This window comes from Erpetoichthys calabaricus, chromosome 1, assembly GCF_900747795.2.
Source record: "Erpetoichthys calabaricus chromosome 1, fErpCal1.3, whole genome shotgun sequence".
In the NCBI taxonomy this organism is placed as follows: Eukaryota; Metazoa; Chordata; class Cladistia; order Polypteriformes; family Polypteridae; genus Erpetoichthys; species Erpetoichthys calabaricus.
In genome coordinates, this window is record NC_041394.2 from 269279454 (window position 1) to 269300514 (window position 21061).

Consider the following 21061-nt stretch of genomic DNA (forward strand, 5'->3'; position numbering starts at 1 on the left):
AAACACAGTACTTGGTCTTATTTAGTTTGCTTCTGTCACATTTGATAATACCCAGGCTCTATTCCACATTCCCTATTAAAACTGCATTACTAATTCAATCTCAGGTGACAAAAAACATATTTATTCTACACATCTGACATTTGGTAGGTCTCCAATGTGTGCAGTGTCAGGATCGTTATTATGACATAATAGCAGTGGGCCATGCAAGGGCAAGCATTGATCATTTCAGGCAAACCATTGCATTTCCAAGAACAGCAGTACTGCATATTGAAGACTATTTACTTTTCAGTAATGGCCAGTCCACAGTTTCATTTAGATCTGAATTTCAGAAGTTTTTTTTTCTTTTTTTCATGACATGGTCCTAGAAGCATCTTGATCTTGGTGTAAATGGGCACATTACATCCTTTATATAGCATATTTACATTCACTCGGATTGCACATAATTTAGAAATGCTAAAAAGACTACCACAAACTTTGAGATGTGCAAAGTTATCAGTGCCCACAGAGAAACACTAGACAATATTAAGACAATAACTCAACATGAACTAAAATAACATTCTCAAATATGTGTAATCCAATTCAGCATCAAGGAGTGACAAAGCCTATTTAGAGCTAGGGATAGACCAACCCTGAACAATAAGCCAGCCCATCAAGGAACCCTGTCTTGTACTCACCCATACAGGACAGTTTAGTACCATTTATTAATTCAATTTGAGGATGTATACCTGAAAAATAATCTATTCAAATATGGGAAGGATGCATAAAGTATAGACATAGAATCCAGAAAACTGGATCTGTAAGGCAATAAATCTATACATTGCACCACCATTTAATGGTGTCTAAAATTTAGTTGAAGAAATAACATATATTCTGTGATGAATTTGCATATTTTCTTACTGACACAAGGATCACATTAGTTTGTAGAAGATTTTTTATGGTCTTCTACAAGCAATTTTGAGTCTACAGATTTTTGACTGGGTGTGCAAACATTTGTATTATGGATAATACAACTTTTAAAATTAAAATTAGAATAACTAAAAAAGATTTAAACTGGTTAAGAAATGATAGCATTTGGTCATTATTAATCTAGTGAATGTTAAAATTTCAATACTGGTCACTGTTCTCACTACTTGTTTCTAAATGGATAAGTACTTCCAAAGGAGTCATTTACATGAACAACAGATTTAGGCTGATAAGGGAAAACCAAGTACAAATTTATAATTGATTTATAATACTGTGCACTTGATATTAAAATAATGAAGCACCTACTTGAATAATATTTGAAAGTATAAGAGTCCTTCTAGCTTGCTTAAGTTGCTGATTTTTATAGTAATTAGTCCGTGTATTTTAACCAGACCTTTATGGAAAGTCATAAAAGATTTTTTTTCTACCAAATAATTAGCCATTTTTCAAACTTCCTCTACCTCCTATGTCTGCCTGAAATTCCCTTACTTTTGAAAATTATTTTGTACCTTGCACTTTGGGGATTAAGAAGAAATAAGTGTTATTGTACAGCATCACATATTATAGAGAAATACACAACAGAACAGCATGTGTATTATAAAGAAGACCAATGGCTGGCTAAAAGATTCTGATGAATAGATATCGAAGACCATCCTAAATAACATCTTGATAAATTAAAATATATAGACAAACTATGTATCAATAGTTCAATTATGTTAAACAATTGTATACAGTGGGGGAAATAAGTATTTCATCTCCTGCTAAATTTGTAAGTTTGCTCAGTTAGAAAGAAATGAACATTCTCTAATTTTTATGGTAGTTTCATTTTAATGGAGAAAGACAGAATATCAACCAAAATCCAGAAAAAAGCACATTACATAATTATACATTGATTTGCAGGTGAAATAAGTATTTGATCCCCTAAAACCCAGCCAAAATTCTGGCTCCTACAGATTGGCTGTGTGCCCATGTGGCACACAGATTATAATCAATCAATCAGTCGATCAATTACAGATACTGCTGATCTCAACTTGTTATGTGTATAAAGCACACCTGTCCAGAGAATCAATTTCTTAGATTCCAACCTCTCCACCGCAATGGGCAAGACCAAAGAGCTGTCAAAGAACATCAGGGACAAGACTGTAGACCTGCACTAGGCCGGAATGGGCTACAAGACCATCAGCAAGAAGCTTGGTGAGAAGGTGACAACTGTTGGTGTGATTATTCAGAAATGAAAGAAATATAAAATGACCATCAATCGCCCTCGGTCTGGAGCTCCAATGAGTAAACTTACAAATTCAGCAGGGGATCAGATACTTATTTCCCCCACTGTATGTATGAGTATAAGAAATGGCCACTAATTCAATGTTTCCTACATGAAGTTACAAAAACATCACCGGACAATGCCACCTTTCAAAATACTGCAAGTAAACTACTAGTCAGTTTTAGACATTACAGTTTTTTCTGATTACTTTGTCATTATACTACATATTGGCAAGCATTTGTCCCTACAGTCTTAATATTTACTTTGTTTGCATATGATCATTTCCAGTCACAGCATGTTACAACGCTACATTAACTCTAAAATGATGAACGTGTTGCATTCATTCTAAAATTAATTTGCATTTCAGGTCATAAAATCAGCTTTATATCCAAACTGAACAGTGTATATAGCTGATATAGGAATGTCCATCCATCCATCCATTTTCCAACCCGCTGAATCCAAACACAGGGTCACGGGGGTCTGCTGGAGCCAATCCCAGCCAACACAGGGCACAAGGCAGGAACCAATCCTGAGCAGGGTGCCAACCCACCACAGGACACACACAAACACACCCACACACCAAGCACGCACTAGGGCCAATTTAGAATCGCCAATCCACCTAACCTGCATGTCTTTGGACTGTGGGAGGAAACCGGAGCGCCCGGAGGAAACCCACGCAGACACGGGGAGAACATGCAAACTCCACGCAGGGAGGACCCGGGAATTGAACCCAGGTCCCCAGGTGTCCCAACTGCGAGGCAGCAGCGCTACCCACTGCGCCACCGTGCCGCCCGATATAGGAATGTGCTTTACACAAACGTCTGCCATAGGTGTTATTCCCCTGAGCACTCTGTTAATTGAAATTTGACTTTAATCCTAATATTAAAAAAGAAAAGACACTATAATTAATGTTTTGTCACTTCCTGAAATTTCTCATATAAATAATAAACAAGTTAATGCTCAGAAAGTAGCTCATGCTTTGTGATTAAAAAGTTTTTAAAAACTTCAGACAAAACTTTGTTAATTTTTTTGCTTGCTTAATTTTTGTTTTAACTGTAAAAGGAACTCAGAGAGTTATTTAATAAATAATGAATGCTTTTTAATACAATACACTTAAAGGTAAGTGCTATGGCCATATTAAATGTGTTGCAGAATTGACACATATTAAAAAAAATCACATAGTTACATTATACCACATGATATGCTGAAATCTAATTTAATGCATTTTAAGATCTGTATTGGTAAGGTAATGAACCAACAGTGCAGCTTGTCTGTCTAGCACAAAATCACAGCAAATCCCTTGTGGCTTATTTACTTGACATTGCTCTCTCAATTGAACCTTATGTGTAAACAACCTTTCTCATATCTTTTTGATACCAGCTTGTAACAAATCTAACACTGTGCCCTTGGCTTTGTTTTTGGAGAATCTGTTTTAATCCTATAAGTTCCACCTTGTTTGTTGTTTCAGTTGCTTTAAAATGGCTTTTTTTCTATAGAACATAAGAGCCAAGCATGCTGTTAAGAGACCAATGTTAAAATAAATATTGTGGATTTACTGCTCAATTCAGAATCTGGTATGAATGCATAACTGGACACTTAAGCGCAACAGGTAAACATCCATAGTAGCACAAAGATTGACAATATCAACAAAGTAACAAAAAAGAATATTAACAATAAATAACAGTCAAAATGATTCCAATAAATTCCATTCACAGCCAGCAACACACATGAGATTAGGGGCTGGCTTCAGGAGCTGTTCTATAAATTCAATTTCTGTTATTCCTTAATTTATTATGTACAGTCCTAGATTGCCATGTACTCAATTGATATTAATTTGCTTCTATTTAAGGTTAAAAATAAAACACCACATCTCTGGTAACTTAATGTAGAAAATATTTTAGGTATTTGTCAGAGTGGAACATTTTGGTGTTGGAAAGGAACATTTTTATACACTGGGTTCTTTTCTTTTTTCTCTTAGGTAAAGAAACTTTTAAAAATCCAGTAGATGAAGGGGCAATAGGCACTCATTTTTGGGACTGGGGTGTTAATTGGAAAGGCAAATTTATTGAGTAATTGTGTTACAGGTTATTGTTGCTGGCTGTCTATAGGCCATAGATATTAACCTGCTTTGATACTGTTGCTTAAGCAAGGAAAATAAGATTATTGTTCATGGCTATCTAAAGGACGCAAATACTGTATTTATCTGCTTTGGTCCTGTTGTTTAAATAATGAAAATATGTTTACACTACTGCTGATCAAAGCAAATTGGTATGTGCCATTGTTAGACAAATCATCATGTTAATTTAGGCAGGGACTGAAGTAGATATATACTTCTGGGCAGTGGGTGGTGCAGTGAAGGACAGTCCACTGAGAACACTGTCAAGACCACTTGCACAGAGCACAGGGGCTCACAGGCAGATGAAGGTACGTAGCTGGCAAGATGCAATGCACACAGACAGTGACACCTACCTCCAGAGAGGAAGAGACAGTTCCAGCAGAGAAATTCTGGTTGTGGGTCCAGTGAGAGAGGGAAGACTCAGGAAAGGACAGAGAGAAGCTGGCTGACGAGAAGAAAGGCATGTCTAGGTCATTGCAATAACATAAGGAACCCAGAAGTGAAAAAAACTCACTCTACAAGGAAGAGGCACTGACAGGGACTCCACAACTCAGAAAAGCTTCTGTTGGGAAACAAGCATCCAGCAAACAGAGTGTTTCCATGAACATTTGTTACACAGCACACGTACTGGACTTCGCACCATTAAAGGTTGTATCCTCCACTGTTACATTTGTAACTGACTTTCAGAGTGTAGACTGTGTATTTATTTTCTGTAAAGGTTTTCGCTCCTGATATTTTTAAATTCTTGTCTATCTTTTCTTGGTGTAAGCTATCCTAGCTTGGAGCTATCCTATTGGAGCTGTGTGCAGACTTTGAGGAATTGTGCTCTACCTGCTCCTTTGCAAGTTCTGTCCACTGTCAGGTTTTTAGCTACAGGAGCTTTTCAACGTGAACTTGCTGTCAATCGGGTATTTCACTAAAATCACTGAGTCGCACCATGCCAGCTGTATTATCCACTTGTCATACGGATAAGTAAGATTTTCTTACACTTTGGTTGAACTGGCAAACATAAAAGTACAATTCGCAGCAATGTCCAGTTTTCCAAATGTAATCGGAGTGGTCAACTACATGCACATTGCTGTTTCAGTGGTGCCGAACAAGTTACATCAGCCAGGAATGAATCACCAAAAGGATGAGCTGATATTAAATCGTATATAGCTGGAAAACCTATAAAAATGGCAGCTCTGCACAGTTGCAGGTGCTTTTTCCAACTAGCGTGGCAAAGGGCAAGCAGTCCTTTTAATGATAGCGAGTCACCTCAAAGTAAAGAGCACAGAATCAGTCTGTTGTGGCACTTGGTGCTGTTCCTATGGCTATAAAGGCACTTTCAGAGAATAAATTTGCTTATGTAAATAGAAAGCATTTCCACTCTATTAATGTGCTGCTCTATAGTGCACAGAAAGTGTGTCGCAGTGTGCAAGCATGTACCTAAAACAGATGCGCTATGATGAACCAGACCCTGACCCACCAAATTATCAGCCCGATCGGACAGTGTAACAACTTTGTTTGAATGTAATTAGCTGAATGTAAAAACAAGTAATCGGATGCAGCATTTAGGGTGTCTGCCTGTAAATATTTATGTTCTAATATGCAACTTTGAAAGGGAGGCAACCAGTCAAACTGGGTGAACCCAGAAAAAGGCTTTTTATGTCAGCAGACACACACTAAATTCAGAATCTGTGAAATAATTCATTTACTCATTTTCTGAACAAACTTTCTGCAAAACAGAAAAAATAATAATCATTAATCTCAGAGACAAATATAATAATAAGAAGAAGAATGGCTGGTGACATCGTTGATTAGGAATACTGGCTTACACCTCCAGAGGACCTGTCTGAAACTCTAATCTGTTCATAAGTTGCCAATCCATTGTTGTATTCTACCATTTCTTAGGTAAGCAAAACAGGCACAATCTTGCAAGGAGATCCTTTCTGGTGTTCATTAATCATCCAAATGCAAGGAGACCTTTTCCAATGCTCATTATCATCCAAATGCTAAGTTTAAAGCAGTAAATGTTTCCTTAAAAGAGTCATTTTCACATATGCCTGAACCTCAGGAATACTTGATTCTATTTAGAAGCAGTGCAGTATCTCCACACCACCAAAGCCAACCCAGCTCATTTGCCAGACCATCACATTAAATTTCTTGGATATGCTAGGAAACAACTATCCAAAAGCCCAAACACAAAAGAACCTAAACACAGGACAAAGAAAGACCCATAAGAGTCCTTAAATAAGGGTTACCAAATGAAAAAAAACATTGATATGTACAGTTCCTACCCCATCCTCTTAGCTAATACAATAACTGTTTTTGGGAGTTTTTCTTATCAGAGAAAGGTATCTTTCAATTTCAAATGCCTGCAAGTTCAAGAATTTCCTGCTTTGGCAAAGTCATTCAGTTACCCCAAAGTCCATTTATTATAGTTGGTATGTACCATAGTACATACAATTTAAGGAAGAAAATTCCACAACTTTGCATTAAAAAATTTTACAGAATATATATTTAAAAAAAAGGTCTTTTTTTCAATATTTAACTTAATAACCATTAGACATTTGGTTTTCCAATCAATGCTGTAGGGATACAGCCAGTATTAAATGCATATCTAATTAATCTACTGCGGTGGGCTGGCGCCCTGTCCAGGGTTTGTTTCCCGCCTTGCGCCCTGTGTTGGCTGGGATTGGCTCCAGCAGACCCCCATGACCCTGTAGTTAGGATATAGCGGGTTGGATAATGGATGGATGGATGGATTAATCTAACAAAAATATAAGTAGTGGCTATTGTTGAAATGAATTTTGAAAAAAGTAACAGTACAGAACATAACTGGAAATGAAAAGTAAATGCATCACAATGTAATCCTAAAATCCAAGTTTAATTAGAAATAAAACCATATACTGTATCTAACTGTACTTTTGTAATGTTAAAAAACACCTCTGATGCACATAGAAATATCACAAAAGAAACATGGCTGTCAGAAACATGGGCTTAGTGAGAGTTTCACAGAAATGGGGAAGAAAGAGACAGGGTTGTACAGATACTAACATGCCTTCTTTTTAAATCACTACAGTGGGCGAGAATCTGTGTGAAACTATTACTTTCAGTCACATTCTTTTCAGAATTACTAAATAGAAGGAAGTGCAATTCTAGAAGTAGGGGTTCGATATCAGAACTGGCAATTGATGGAGAAGGCCTCTCTCTGACACCATAAAAATGCAAGATGTTTTACCTTCAATTACCAACTTTGCTCCAAGGTGAATTGAACATGATTTATCTGAGCTGGGACCACAAATTTTGGACGTCATTATTTTTTTTTTTTGTTTCAGGGCTCTTTGGTAAATTAAAAAACATGACTTGTCAAGAATAAACATTTGACGAATTTAAATTTCATTGTAGGATATGACTGCCATGGAGCTGGGAAAGAAGCAACTGACTGTCATGGATAAAGACAGCCTGGCAAAACAAGGAAAGTTAAGGTACTCTTGGAGGCAAACCAAAAATGGCTTTACCTCGTATTTAAGCATCTCAGAGTTCAGTAGGCTAACCGTGTGCTGATTGGGGGTCCCCACTGCAAGTTTCAAAGGCAAAGGGAACAAGGTATTTCAGCATCACCTGAGATCCATTAGATTTGTGTTTTATTTAGTATCCAGGGAAGCTTCTTACATTGACTTTAACTCAGTTATTTTTGTCAGACACCTTGTTTGTTATACTTACTCTTCATTCTATATGCTTTTCTTGCACATTTTTTCACAAATCTATAGAGGACAATATTTCCTTTGCCCTCTTGCCATTATTTTTTCCACCTTTTTTTAGGAATAGGAGATAAATGGGTTTATCTAGTATACTGGATTAAATTCTTCTTGCAACTGTATTGTGAAAGACCATTTTACCATTATGCTAAAATTAGTGTTAAAAAAAACAAACTTGTGAACATATTTGAATTCAAAACATGTCTGGTCACAAAATGTGTGAACTTGTGCAACCAAAGAAAAACAGAAAATGTAATTTAATGTAATTCTATTAGTGTCCAAAATGTAATATCTTTGTGTTTAGACGTGTATGTGAACTGTATGTAGCAAGTGAGCTTATCCCTTGAAGAACATTGCCAAAAGTGATGTGCAGTTCAAACTGATTAGTGAGTCAATGATGGCTCTGCCAGTCCATATTATTGTATTGGGTTAGGCTGGTGTGACAATATTCATATGTTTAAAGCCAGTGATTTGAAACAGGGAGGACAGGAAAAAATCATGCCTTGTCCTGTGTGTGCTCAATGTGGAAAGAAAACAAAGAGCAGTGAGATCTTATGTGTGAAGCAAACTGTAAAAGCTGATTACTTGATAGAAAGAAGAAGAATGACAGCAACCTGCTGCTACTTGTAAACTACTAGAGCCGGAACCTTTATCTTGGCGGGACTGGAGGTCCACATTTTTCTAGTAATTGTCTAAAGCGTTACCAAAGTTTTGTTGTGTCAGTAACGTAGGATGAGACAAACCCAGCTAAAAAAAGCCACTCATCTGAAGACACCTACTCAGCCTTTTACTGTAGAATTACATCTCTGCCCTGTAACAATCCACCTTCCTCACTTTTAAATGAAAGGACCAAGATAAGTTATCACTTGTACACCCAGGTGGTATTATTGACTACTATAGAAATCCAAAATGCTTAGAAAAAAACTGCCATGATAATAACTGTACACATCACATTGCTGTTGTTTGTGAACTGTATTCTTTTGATACTTTCCTTGTTTAACTACCTCCGATTAAGTGTTTAGAACTACACAAATGGAGTGCATTTTTTGAAAAATGCGATGGCATGTTCATGAAAGAAAATAGTGCTTCTGTACAGATTAAAACTCATGAGATAGTCAGGCAGAGGACACAGAACCAAGGTAGGAGTGGGTGGTATCTCCAAAAATCCATATCACAGTTGAATTAAACATTGTAACAATTTTGTTAGGTAGCAGTATAATGTAATTAATATATGCCTTTCCGACTCAAATGCATATTATTATCAAATGTATTAATGATTAATAGTGCACACAGGTGCACCTCTTCACTGTTGAAATGCTTGTTACCGCTCTGCTACTCAAATGGATTTGATAGCAGGTATTCACCTTTCTGGCTTCAACCAATGAAAGTGTAGCTTGTCTGCCTGTCACTGTCTTGGTCGGTTGTTCACTCAGTCTCTCTAGCCACATGTTTTCCTTCAACAGCATGTATCACATTATGAGCTTTCAAATAAGACCAAGATCAAGGTTGTAGCCTCAGTGGTTCATGAGTAATCCCATGACAAGCACATACTTTTTATCTATACAGTACATAGATTACTATGTAACACTAATTGTTATATTATCTATATAGTTTGGGGTCTTGCACTTATGTAATAGTTGCAAATTTTATATACAATTATGTTATATGTTGCTGCTGAAGCAAGCAAATTCCTATTGATCTATCAGGTAGCACCTGCCTTAAAGTATTACATACCATATCAGTAACTAACTAATAGGTAAGCCTTGTTCTAAACTATTACTTAAACATTATGCATTATTTCAGATGAAATACTAGGGCACTATGAAGACTGTGAGTTCCCCCAGGCCCTTTATTTATTATTGAACCAAGCATGTATGATCTCAAGATATGTAAATTGGTAATGATACCATTATATCCCAATAGTGCACTTTTTAAAGGTAAAAAGTATTTGACTATAACTGTGATGTTGCTCACATGAAATGATCATCCAAAAAATCTTAAAAACTTTGTCCAGACTGATGTAGCTACTCTGATGTTCTCCATCGTTTGCTGAGTGGTAGTCTGTCAGGCATGATTATTATTTTTTATATATGACCTAATGTCTAAAGCGCATATTCATATTAAGTTTTAGATCTCTTGAGTATTGTCTTGCTCTGTGTAAGGATATTTTCTAAGTCTGCTTTTTTTTTTTTTTTTTTTTTTTTTGTACAGGACAAATTACATGTCCAGTCCCTTATTGCATTAATTTGGGCCATTCCGATGCTTTTCAGGCATCTCCCAGGCCTGTTTCGTCTTCCTTTGGACCTATGTTTTCTCAGCTGTATGATATGTTAAACAGTATGTAACAGGTTCCTGTTCTTGCTTAAGTGTGTGGAGTTATTCATTTCTTGGCCTTGGAGAAGTGTGGAGGTGCTAAGATCTCTTGGAGATGTTAACCATGCAGGTCGGGCAGTGGTAGTGCTGCTTCATTGCAGTAAGGAGATCATGTGTTCATGTCCCAGTCCTTGTGTGGAGAGCACTTTGAGTAATGAGAAAAGTTCAATGTAAATGTAAAGAATTATTTTTAAAAATGGGTCCAGCTGCACATGAACCCACGTTCATGTCTTGGAAAAAGAAAGTAGCTCTCGTGCTATAGAGAAGCCTTTCACAAAGGAAGCGAAAAGCTGAATTTTGCAAGCAGTGTAACCCAATTCTCATTTTTTTTTTATTTTATTGAATTTATTAAAATCAAATAACATTCCATACATATAACTCAAGTTTTACAAAAAGAAAAAAAAGAAAAAAAAGGGTTTGAAACAAATCAACCCCCACCCTGAGAAAGAGAGCTACTGTAGGCCAGCAATGTAAGACTTTATGCTAGTAAAGATAAGTAAATAGATAAAATAATAAATGAATAAAGATAAATGGAGTAAAAGAGGGGAGAGAACTTGCTTCCTCAATTTAAATGCTTATTCTAAAATGTTATTGATTAGATCCTACCAGGTTTCATTTTTTAAATAAAATGTAAACATTATATTGACTTTATAAAAATCTGGATAAATGTTAACTGTAAAAAAGTGATATAACCTTTAAAATTAAACATAGCATATTTAGGAACTCCTTTAAATATGTGTTACTTATCAATTCAATATTTGCTGATCAACCACTAAAGATAAGTAGGAATAATAAATATAAATCTGCAAAAGTATAAAAGTGAAATAAAGTGAAATAAATGACATCCAGCCTGTTATGCTGTATCTCTTGCGGACTACATAACTAATGTCATATTTAAACTTTTCCATTAGATAATCTTACAGTTACAGCACAATAAAGACCCTGTCATATATTTTGTTAATAAATAAATATTTACAGTCTCCAGGTGGTAAACACAGTTGACTCAAGTGAAACAAATTAATGAGATGATTAATTCATACGTATTATAAAAATCACTGTTATTGCTTGTGCAACATGAAAAAACAAAAAAAGGGAATTAATATTTGAATTTTAACAGAAAATGAAGACTTGCATTTTTACAATCTCTACAGCTGTGTAATCTGTATACAGGTAGAATCACCTTGTCCCTATAATAATTCTTCCACAATTCTTGGCTAAACCTAAACATGATCACAAGTCTGTTTGCCAGAATACATAAATGTTGTCATTTTTGCCCCATAACAAAAAACTGCATATAACTACTTGAGCATTTTCAGTTTTCTGCATGTATAGATTAAAACCAATTTTGAATTAATATTTTTATAAATTCAGACCATCATGTGCATTTGGTGATTCATTATTCAGATGATTATTGGTTATGATTAATGATTATTGCATATCTTTTTCTGGATAAAGCTGTGTATTTTTTGCTTTATTAGAATTGGTCTCTGAACAGTAGCCCAGTTATTTGTTCTGTACAGTACAGGTCCTCTTGTAAGACAGACAGCTCAGCTAGAAACCTAGGATTTACACCCTTTAAATAGATGAAGGATGAGCCTGCCAGGGCAGGAAGCTGAAGCATATGGCAGTCTCAGGTGCATTGGAGTGGATCCTGATAGAGAGCACTTGACTTACAGGTGTCCAAATGTGACTCAAAGGTAGAGATGTAAGAATTCAGATAGCATTATGAAAAAAAAGATCTTGGAAAAATTGACATCTTTTCAAAGATTTAAGGTGCAATGGTAATGTGTATAGAGATTTTTTCCAGAAGGTTATAATTCATATTCTTTTCATTGTTTTTTCTTGTTAAGTATTTTACATGTAACTTGTCATCATTTTGAGAACAATTTGTTTTTTCTCAGGTCCTTTCCATATGATATCAACACTCTGCTGAATGTAAAAGATGAACTTACTGCACCAGAAAAGGATATTGCTCTGTTTTTGGTGGGTAATAATTCAGTTTATGTTAGTTTATGCTAAACAACCTTTAAAATTCATCTTTCATTTGTTATGTTTATTTTATTATCCAAAAACCATTTTGTAAACAGCCATAATACGGATATTAACTCTACTGTGCTGGCATTGTTTTTGCTCTTACAATCAGTACATTTCTATTTTGTAGGCCCTTAAAAGTATTTCTCTGTGATTTGATTAAAAAAACAAAACAGTACTGTATGTGAAAGCTCTGAAATTTTGAAGTTAGGAAAAGACATTGATTATATATTGGATCAATGCATTCTTCTTTGATTTACTGTTTCAAAGAGATAGAGCTATTCTGAAAGGGGAAAGCTAGCTTTGGAGTCTTTGGGATTATGGCTTAAGTTTTAAGAGATGAATACTTGTTTTATCTGTATTATTTTCATCCTGTTTCAAAAAGACTCGAGAGTGCCTGTCAGGAGCTACATGCTTCTGCTTTACTAGAAAGTAACACAAATCGCATCTCATAACCAGTTTGTATTTAGATTTGCCATGCATGTAGCCAACTACCCACTCTACATGTCCTCAACAACATGTACCGTTAAGTTTTTTTTTTTTTTCTTCAAATGCAATTAATAATCTGTTTTTAAGATGTCAGCCCACAAGGCATTGAAAAATGGGGCAATTAACTAATATTCTCTTACCCATACATATTTAGAATATTAAAATATAAACACTTTGCACTGTATTTTTTATTGTTTTCAAGAAATACAGTTATTGCATGTAACTTGTCATCTATTAATGTGAGATGATGGACAGGTGATTATAGAAACTGGATTTGCTAATTAATGTAGGGTTAAAATATAACTGTTGGCTTTAAACACTAATTAATAAGATACATTTGAGATGAAAAAATTGAAATAGCATTGCATAGGTCAGTATACTTTTGCTGGAACATTCTTTGGCTCATTTACCTCCACTAGGCCATTATTTCCCATTAAGTAATAATGTATACTAAAGGTGCAGAAAAGAGAAAAATATTTGCACAAATACAGTGCACATATTTGGAACATGCTGCACCAAATGCACCACATGTTTTGGGGATCACAATATTTTTTATTTTAATGTAAATTTCAAAATCCGGATGGTTTCTTTTTTTTCAGGTTGCTCACTGTTATCAAAGAAAAGTATAAGTACACCACATTTGATAATTATTTGTTATTATTTGCCATACCACTCACAATAAGCAGTGACGTAGCTGGGGGAGGGGGGGCAAGGGGGGGACATCTGTCCCCGGGCGCAGCATCCAGGGGGCGCCAAATTGATGTTCCCCATTGCATTTTGGCAAACAGGAGGGGGCGCGAAATCTTCAGTTGTCCCGGGTGCTGAAAACCCTAGCTATCTATGCCTCTGACAATAAGCACACAGCACACACAAATTAAATGTTCTGCATTTGAAAGCTTTCACACAACTATTGCACCATTTCTTTGCAACAAATGTGAAAGTGTTGAAAAAAGGTGTCTTATTAAAGATATGATTGTTAAATTGCTATATGTTACCTCATTATATATTGAAACATACTTGATGGAAAAAAATGCAAGCAAACATAAACAGCTTCATTTACCTCATATAAATACATAATATTTTATAACAGTTTTCTCATGACTAAAACCTCCAATTCAAGGCCCTTCCTAGAAACACCAAGCACAAGGCACAAACCAATCCTGGACAGATACAGGTACAATAAAGTCATTTAAAACACAGGATGAAAAAATCCTTGAAAACTGAAACATTGAAATTGGGACTCAGTAATTCATATTTTAAATATTCAAAAGGTTAGCCAACATTACCCTTGTATTGAGGCCAGAGAACAGTACATCTACTGTATATCTGGAGATTTATTTACTGCACAGTGTACATTGACAGTATACCTATACAATACAGCATATAGAGTTATTGCTGGAACAGTACCACCAAGAATCCCATATAAAATAGCAGTGGGTTAGCAAGTTTAAAAAATAAAGACTTTATTTAAATGGTGTTGGATAAAAGCCAGTATACACTGATCAGTCACAACATAAAAACCACCTGCCTAATATTGTTTAGGTTCTCTCTGGTACCGTCAAAACAGCTTTGACCTGTTGAGGCATGGTCTGCACAAGACCCCTGAAGGTGTCTTGTGCCTGTAGTATCTGGCACCAAAATTTTAGCAGCAGATCCTTTAAGTCCTGTAAGTTGAAAGTTGGGGCCTCTATGGATCAGACTGGTTTTTCCAGCACATCCCATACATGCTCAATCAGATTGAGATCTGGGGAATTTGGAGGCCAAGTTAACACATTGAACTTGTTGACATTTTCCTCATACCATTCCTTAATAATGTTTGTAATGTGGCAGGGAGTATTAATCCTGAAGAAAGAGGCCACTGATATTGGGGAATACCGTTGTCATGAGGGGGTGCACATGGTCTACAACAATCTTTAGGTAGGTGGTACATGTCAAAGTAACATCCATATAAATGCCAAATTTCCCAGCACAGCACTGCCCAGAGCATCATACAGCCTCTGCTAGCTTGCCTTCTTCCCCTAATGCATCCTATTGCCATCTCTTCCCCAGGTAAAGGACATGTATGCATCTGACTGTCTACATGATCTAAATGAAAACGTTATTCATCAGACCAGGCCATCTTCTTTCATAATTCCATGGTCCAGTTCCATTGTAGGCATTTTTAGTGGTACACAGGGGTCAGCATGTGCATTCGTTGTGGCCTACAGCTATGCAGCCTCATAGACAGCAAGCTGCAATTCACTGTTTGTTCTAAACCTTTCTTTCCATGGCTAGCTTTAAGTTTTTCAGCAGGTTTTGCTATGGTAGCTCTTCTGAGCTCCCCAAGCACATCAATTAGCTTTGGGTGCCCGTTATCCTGTTGACGGTTCATTAGTTGTCATTCCTTGGACCGTTTTTGGTAGGTGCTAACCCCTGCATACTAAGAACACCCCTCCTGACCTGTGATTTTGGAGATGCTCTGACCCAATCGTCTAGCCATCATGATTTTGCCCTTGTCAAGGTCTCTCAGATAATTACCCATCACCTTCAAGAACTAACTGTTCACTAGCTGCCTAATATAACCCACCCCTTTAAAGGTGCCATTGTAACAAGATAATGCATGCTATTCACTTTACCTGTTAGTGGTTTTAATGTTGTAACTGATCAGTAGAGTATACCTCACAAACAGTAATCAGTAGCAGCAGCTAGCCTACCCCCATCATTTCAGTCTTTCTTTCATTTGAGGATTAGCCAGTCATACATTTTCTATACCAGTTATGCATGATACTTTCTAGTAGGCTATAGCAAACCTTTATGTTGGTACCACACCAAACTTTATTGTTTCTAGTGCTACCACCACCTACTGTAGAACCACGATTCCCAGATCAGACACAAAATTACTATTTACTGTCTTAATTCACACCTCTAACAAGTAGTTTGTCTAGTGGCACCTTTTGCCTTATTTCAAGTACTAGGAACCTTCCATACCTTCTCTGGGACACCACTCATTTTCACCATTAACATAAAACTCAATGATCCTAATTAATACAGTCCCCAACTTTGTATTTCTATCTATTCACTTCAATAAATAAAGACTAATGCAGCTTCAGTGTTTATACAGATTTATGACCATTTATTTTAAAGGTAACAACAAATCTGATTAAGCTTATTTGTGACTATGATATATGTACATTTTCTAAATCTACAGAAAATTATTTGAAGCCATTAACATTCCACACAATCAAAACTTACTTTAACAACAAAGAAAGTAACATTACATACAATCAAGTCAAACTTAGACCAAGGGAGAAAGGTGTACGGAAGCCATCCAGGTAAGGAATGAAATTGAAGGCAGAAAATCTCAGGAAAAAGTGCAACCTACTATGCCACAATGCTGTTTGTAAAACTAGTCTGTCAAACAATTTAAAGCCATTCTAGAATCAGTGCTATAAACAAGCATTTTTATATATGATTGCTGACAAAAAATACACTTTTCTCAGGCCCTATGTTACTGATTTACTGTACATAGGATTAGCTGGTGAACCATTATTCATTCTTAAAATTATACTATTTGAATGTGTAGTCTCTGTCTTATTAGATAGCCAACCTGTTATTAGCTACAGGGGACACTCCTAATGTATCTGATAAAAATGTAATTAGCTAAATCTAAGATGTATCTTTAAACAATGTACACAGAAATATTAAATGAAAACAACATACATCAAACAGATGCTTTGTCATGCTACAAGTAAATTAATCATTTGAAAGATAAAACATCACATACAGTATAAATAGACCCAACAGTGTGTTTGCCCAATAGTGTGCAGTTTTAGCTAGTAGTTCAGTATTCACATTTATCTTACTAACATACTTCATTTTCAGTCTCAATCAAAAGCACGGTATGGTACTGTAATAATTGCAAAAAGAAAGCAATGCACATGGGGTGCAGTGATTAGCTCTTCTGTTTCACAGCTCCAAAGCTGAATTTGAATTCCATCTCCAATTGCTATATGGAGTTTCCAGAGGGTTAACACCTGGTCACTGGTGCCAGGATACCCAGGAACCTTCAAGAATTAATCAATAAAAAATTAAAACAAGAAAATGAGAAGATTTATCCTGGATATTATAAACCATTAACAGTAGATGTGTGATGTGGGAAGTGAGATGAAATTGACCAGGCCACCCTACTTATAGACAAGGATTTAGGAGCCCACTAATTACACATAGTGTTGACTTGTTGGTACATTTTCCTTGGCTTAATTGTGGTTTGGAGCACACGTGTACTATATGGTTGCTAAACACCTGCAAACGCATCCTGTGTCTATTAAAAAAAAAAATATATATATATATATATATATATATATATATATATATATATATATATATATATGTTTATTATAAACATCTACATTGTAGAAACATAATGCTTTTATCAAAATTCTATAAAATGTAAAAGTACAGAAAGTAAAAACATTATACTGTACATTCTGTTGTATTACACTTTAAAAACCACAACATGTAAAAAGCTATGTAACACAGTATAACTTAAAAGGAAATCTTATCTCTGTAGAGATTGATTTTGATTAATATTTAATCCTTCAGAGTTGCAAAAGCTTATAATATTAATAAACCTTTCATTGTTTTCTATTTCAAACAAAAGTTACAACTAAAACACAGCAATAATACTTTTCGCATAGTACAAATTCATGTTTGTCAAGCATTATCTTTAATCTTCGCATGATCGTGAAACCCTTCCAACATTTTAATGTTTAATTCACAAAAAAAAAAACATTCTGGCACTTCTAGGACAATCCTACTTCTTACTAGGATTAGCTGTGTCAACTGAATAGCGCCATGTGGCAGAATAGTCTTAAACGTTTGAATCTAATACATTGCTTATAAGATAATGTGAATCAAGAATGGCACCTGAATGACCACTACAGCAACTGTAAATTCAATCAATGAAGAAGAAAAATTTAAATTACTGTTTCAGCATGTAACTATGAGCACATTTACTATCACCATTACACATTTCTTATTTTAGTAAGCCATAGGGATATATTTTTTCTAAAATTATTTACAGAAGGACAGCCTTTAAACAAATGACTTGTAATTACTTTTTGGTTTAAATATCACTCTGGTACTATAATCAGAATTATTTAGGATCTTCAGCAGTGTACTCCATTTTAGAAATGCACTTCGCCCAATACACTATGCCAAGAATATCGAGCACAGAATGTTTCTTTAAAAATGATTATTACCTCATGAAGAAAAACCTTATGTCTATATGAAACCAACATAACTTATAAATGATCAAATTTCTTACCTCAGAAAGGTGAGGCATTGGATTAAATCCACATAAATTGCATACGATGTTGTTGCATTCTGTGCAGGTATTATAGTTAGGTGGATCCTTACAACCAACATTAAGCTCAGTTTTGCAGAGAGGACAGTTAGATTTTTGTGATGAAGCCTTTATTACTTCAGTGCCCTTCACAGCAACCTTCGGTATTTCCACTGGAGGTTTCACATCATGCTCTGTTGGTATTTTTTTCTCAGGAGTGGATGTTGGCTTTTGTGCCACAGGTGGTTTTGTTTCCCTTTTTGCTGGGGATGGTTTTGGGGATGGTTTTGGTGAAGACTGGGCTGAACTAACTTCCTTGGGTGCAGGCTGAGTACCTGGTGGAATTACAGGTGGTTTAGATGCAGGAGCAGGGTGATCTGCTGGTTGGACAGCAGTTGATATCAAATTAGAGGCTTGACTAAAGAATGAGGAGCCAAATCCAAATAGTTTCCCAGTTACTGACTCTTGTGGAGTTGTTGGTTGTGACTTAGGTGTCTCTGTTATGCCACCAATATTTAAACTAAATCTTCTAGTTTGCTCTTGTTTTGGAGGTTGTTGAGTTGATTGTACTTTGTCTGGTTGAACTTGTTTTGAGGCAGGTGGTGCAGTGGAAACTTTCTGCACTGGCTGCTCAGATTTTGCAGATTCTGGTGCAGGCTGATTAACATTTGAATCCAGTTTTGATAAAGCATCTTTGACTTGTGATGGAGGTTGCTTTATTGTACTGACAAGCTTCTGACCTTTAGTTTCCATAGACTTTTCTGTGGTTTGCTGTGCTGTCTTTTGCTGTGAGGCTATCTGTGTATCCGTTTTTCTTACTACCGGTGAGGCCTGCATGATTTGTTTGGCAGTTTCTTGACTTTCTTTCTGTTGGGCAGATCCGGAATCATGGGAGCCTGCTAAAGTCTGCTTAATCTCAGGGCCAGTAAAATCTGAAGGCTTTTTTACTTCTGCATCTTGCTTTGCTGGCTTATGCTGATCAGTCTTTGGAACCTGAGCCTTCTGCTCTGACACTTGTTGAACAGAAGAATTAGGCAAAAATTCTTTTGGCTTTGAAGGTGGTGATTCTGTGACGGGCTGTTTAATTACATTCAAGGGTTTTTTTGGGTCAGGTGATTTTGTAGGTTCAGTTTTCTGTAGCTGTGATATTGGTGAAGCTTGTTTACCTCTCTGAGGAGAATCTGATATTTTCTGAGGATGAGGCTGCTGTTTTGTTGTACTAGGGGCAGATTCATCCATGCCTAGGGCCCTTTGCATCTGACAGTTCAGGCAAAGCCATTCCTTGACCTGTCAATTCACAAAAAAAGGGTTTAAAGCATTGGATTAGAATAGAAAAATAATAGCACTGATATTGGATTGACATATGCTACATACATATCTTTACAGACATACAGTTATAAGCAAGAAAGGTTTATAAAGTAAAACAAACTCTTGGTAATTTACAGGCAAACAGTTCTTTATGAAGAATTCAGAAAAAAAGAATTATTGTGAATCAAAAATTTACCATCTGTAAGCAAGATTAATCCTGTACAAAGAAACTCAATTAAATGCATTTCCTTTGTCTTCTAATCTGTTGTAAATAAGTTTGTTGCTAGTTATAAAGTTATTTCATGACCAGTGTTGTGTGTGATTAAACCATCAATTTCTGACAGGTACAAACTGTGTAGAAACACTGTGTAATAACACTTTATAACTAAGAAATAAAAATAGAATGTGGACACTGTATTTGCAAGAAAGTGAAAACCAAGAGGTTGTAGGTTTAATGTCTCTACTACATATGCCTTTTTAGGATACCTGTCTTCATTGTATAATGATCATTTATCTCATAGAAGATTTCTGTTTTTTTCCACGTTTCAGATACTTCTTTTTGGAAAATGAAAAAAAAAAAAAAAACAAGTGCACTTTTGAAATTGTGTTAAAAAGAGAACTTTATCTTTAAATATATTAATAAATTCATGTAAAATGAAGGAGGGGCTTTTTTGTTAACTTGTACATGTCACTGTGTACATTTTGCATTATCTGCTATAATATGCAGGTGTTTAGATTTTTTGTTTGAATATTTTTCACATGTATGCACTCTTGTCTCATTAAACAACCCTACTTTATTTTCCATGCATTTTAAATATTATGTTGAAAGTACAACTTTCATATAGGATAAAATATATTATTTACCTATGACTATTTCCATTTAAACATATTACATAACATCCCTTCATTACGTGCCCTTGTCTAGTTAACCAAGTATATTTTCATATTGAAAAACTAAATAAGAGAAACTATTTTAATGACTTAACAAAAAAAGTTGCAGTTCTATTTGCCTAGTTGCCAATGTTTTACCTAGTAGTTGAATTAAAAAAATGTATATAAGAAAAGACATACAAGGGTTAGTTCTACAGAGTATAGCAAAAGAGTAAAATATTAATGACAAAACAAGGATTTCAAATGCACGTGCACTCATGCTGGTTGTTGGGCATTTATTTCAAATACCCACAATGATATTCTAAAAAGAAACCTTTACTCATAATAATAACTACGCATTCAAAATTGAAAAATTAGCTGAGTTCAATTAAAAATTAAACAGCACACAAAATTTGAATTATTTTGCATGATTAGTATTCTGTTAAAGCTATCACATCTTACAGTAGCTTCAGATTTATTGCTGAGCACTGTAAGGCAACATTAAAAGACTGATAGTAGCAGTGAGACAGTTGTCTAACAGCTGTTAAATCAATTTTCTACCACAGAAATAAAAAAGAGAA

General features: G+C 35.5%; 1 protein-coding gene across 1 annotated transcript in view; it reads right to left on the minus strand.

Annotated features, from left to right (window-relative positions):
- pclob (piccolo presynaptic cytomatrix protein b) overlaps positions 1-21061 on the minus strand; it is a 421215-nt gene that overhangs the window by 383913 nt on the left and 16241 nt on the right. The window contains exon 3 of the mRNA XM_051920046.1: positions 18285-19589. Coding sequence (XP_051776006.1) covers positions 18285-19589 — 1305 coding nt within the window. The remainder of the gene's footprint in view (positions 1-18284; positions 19590-21061) is intronic.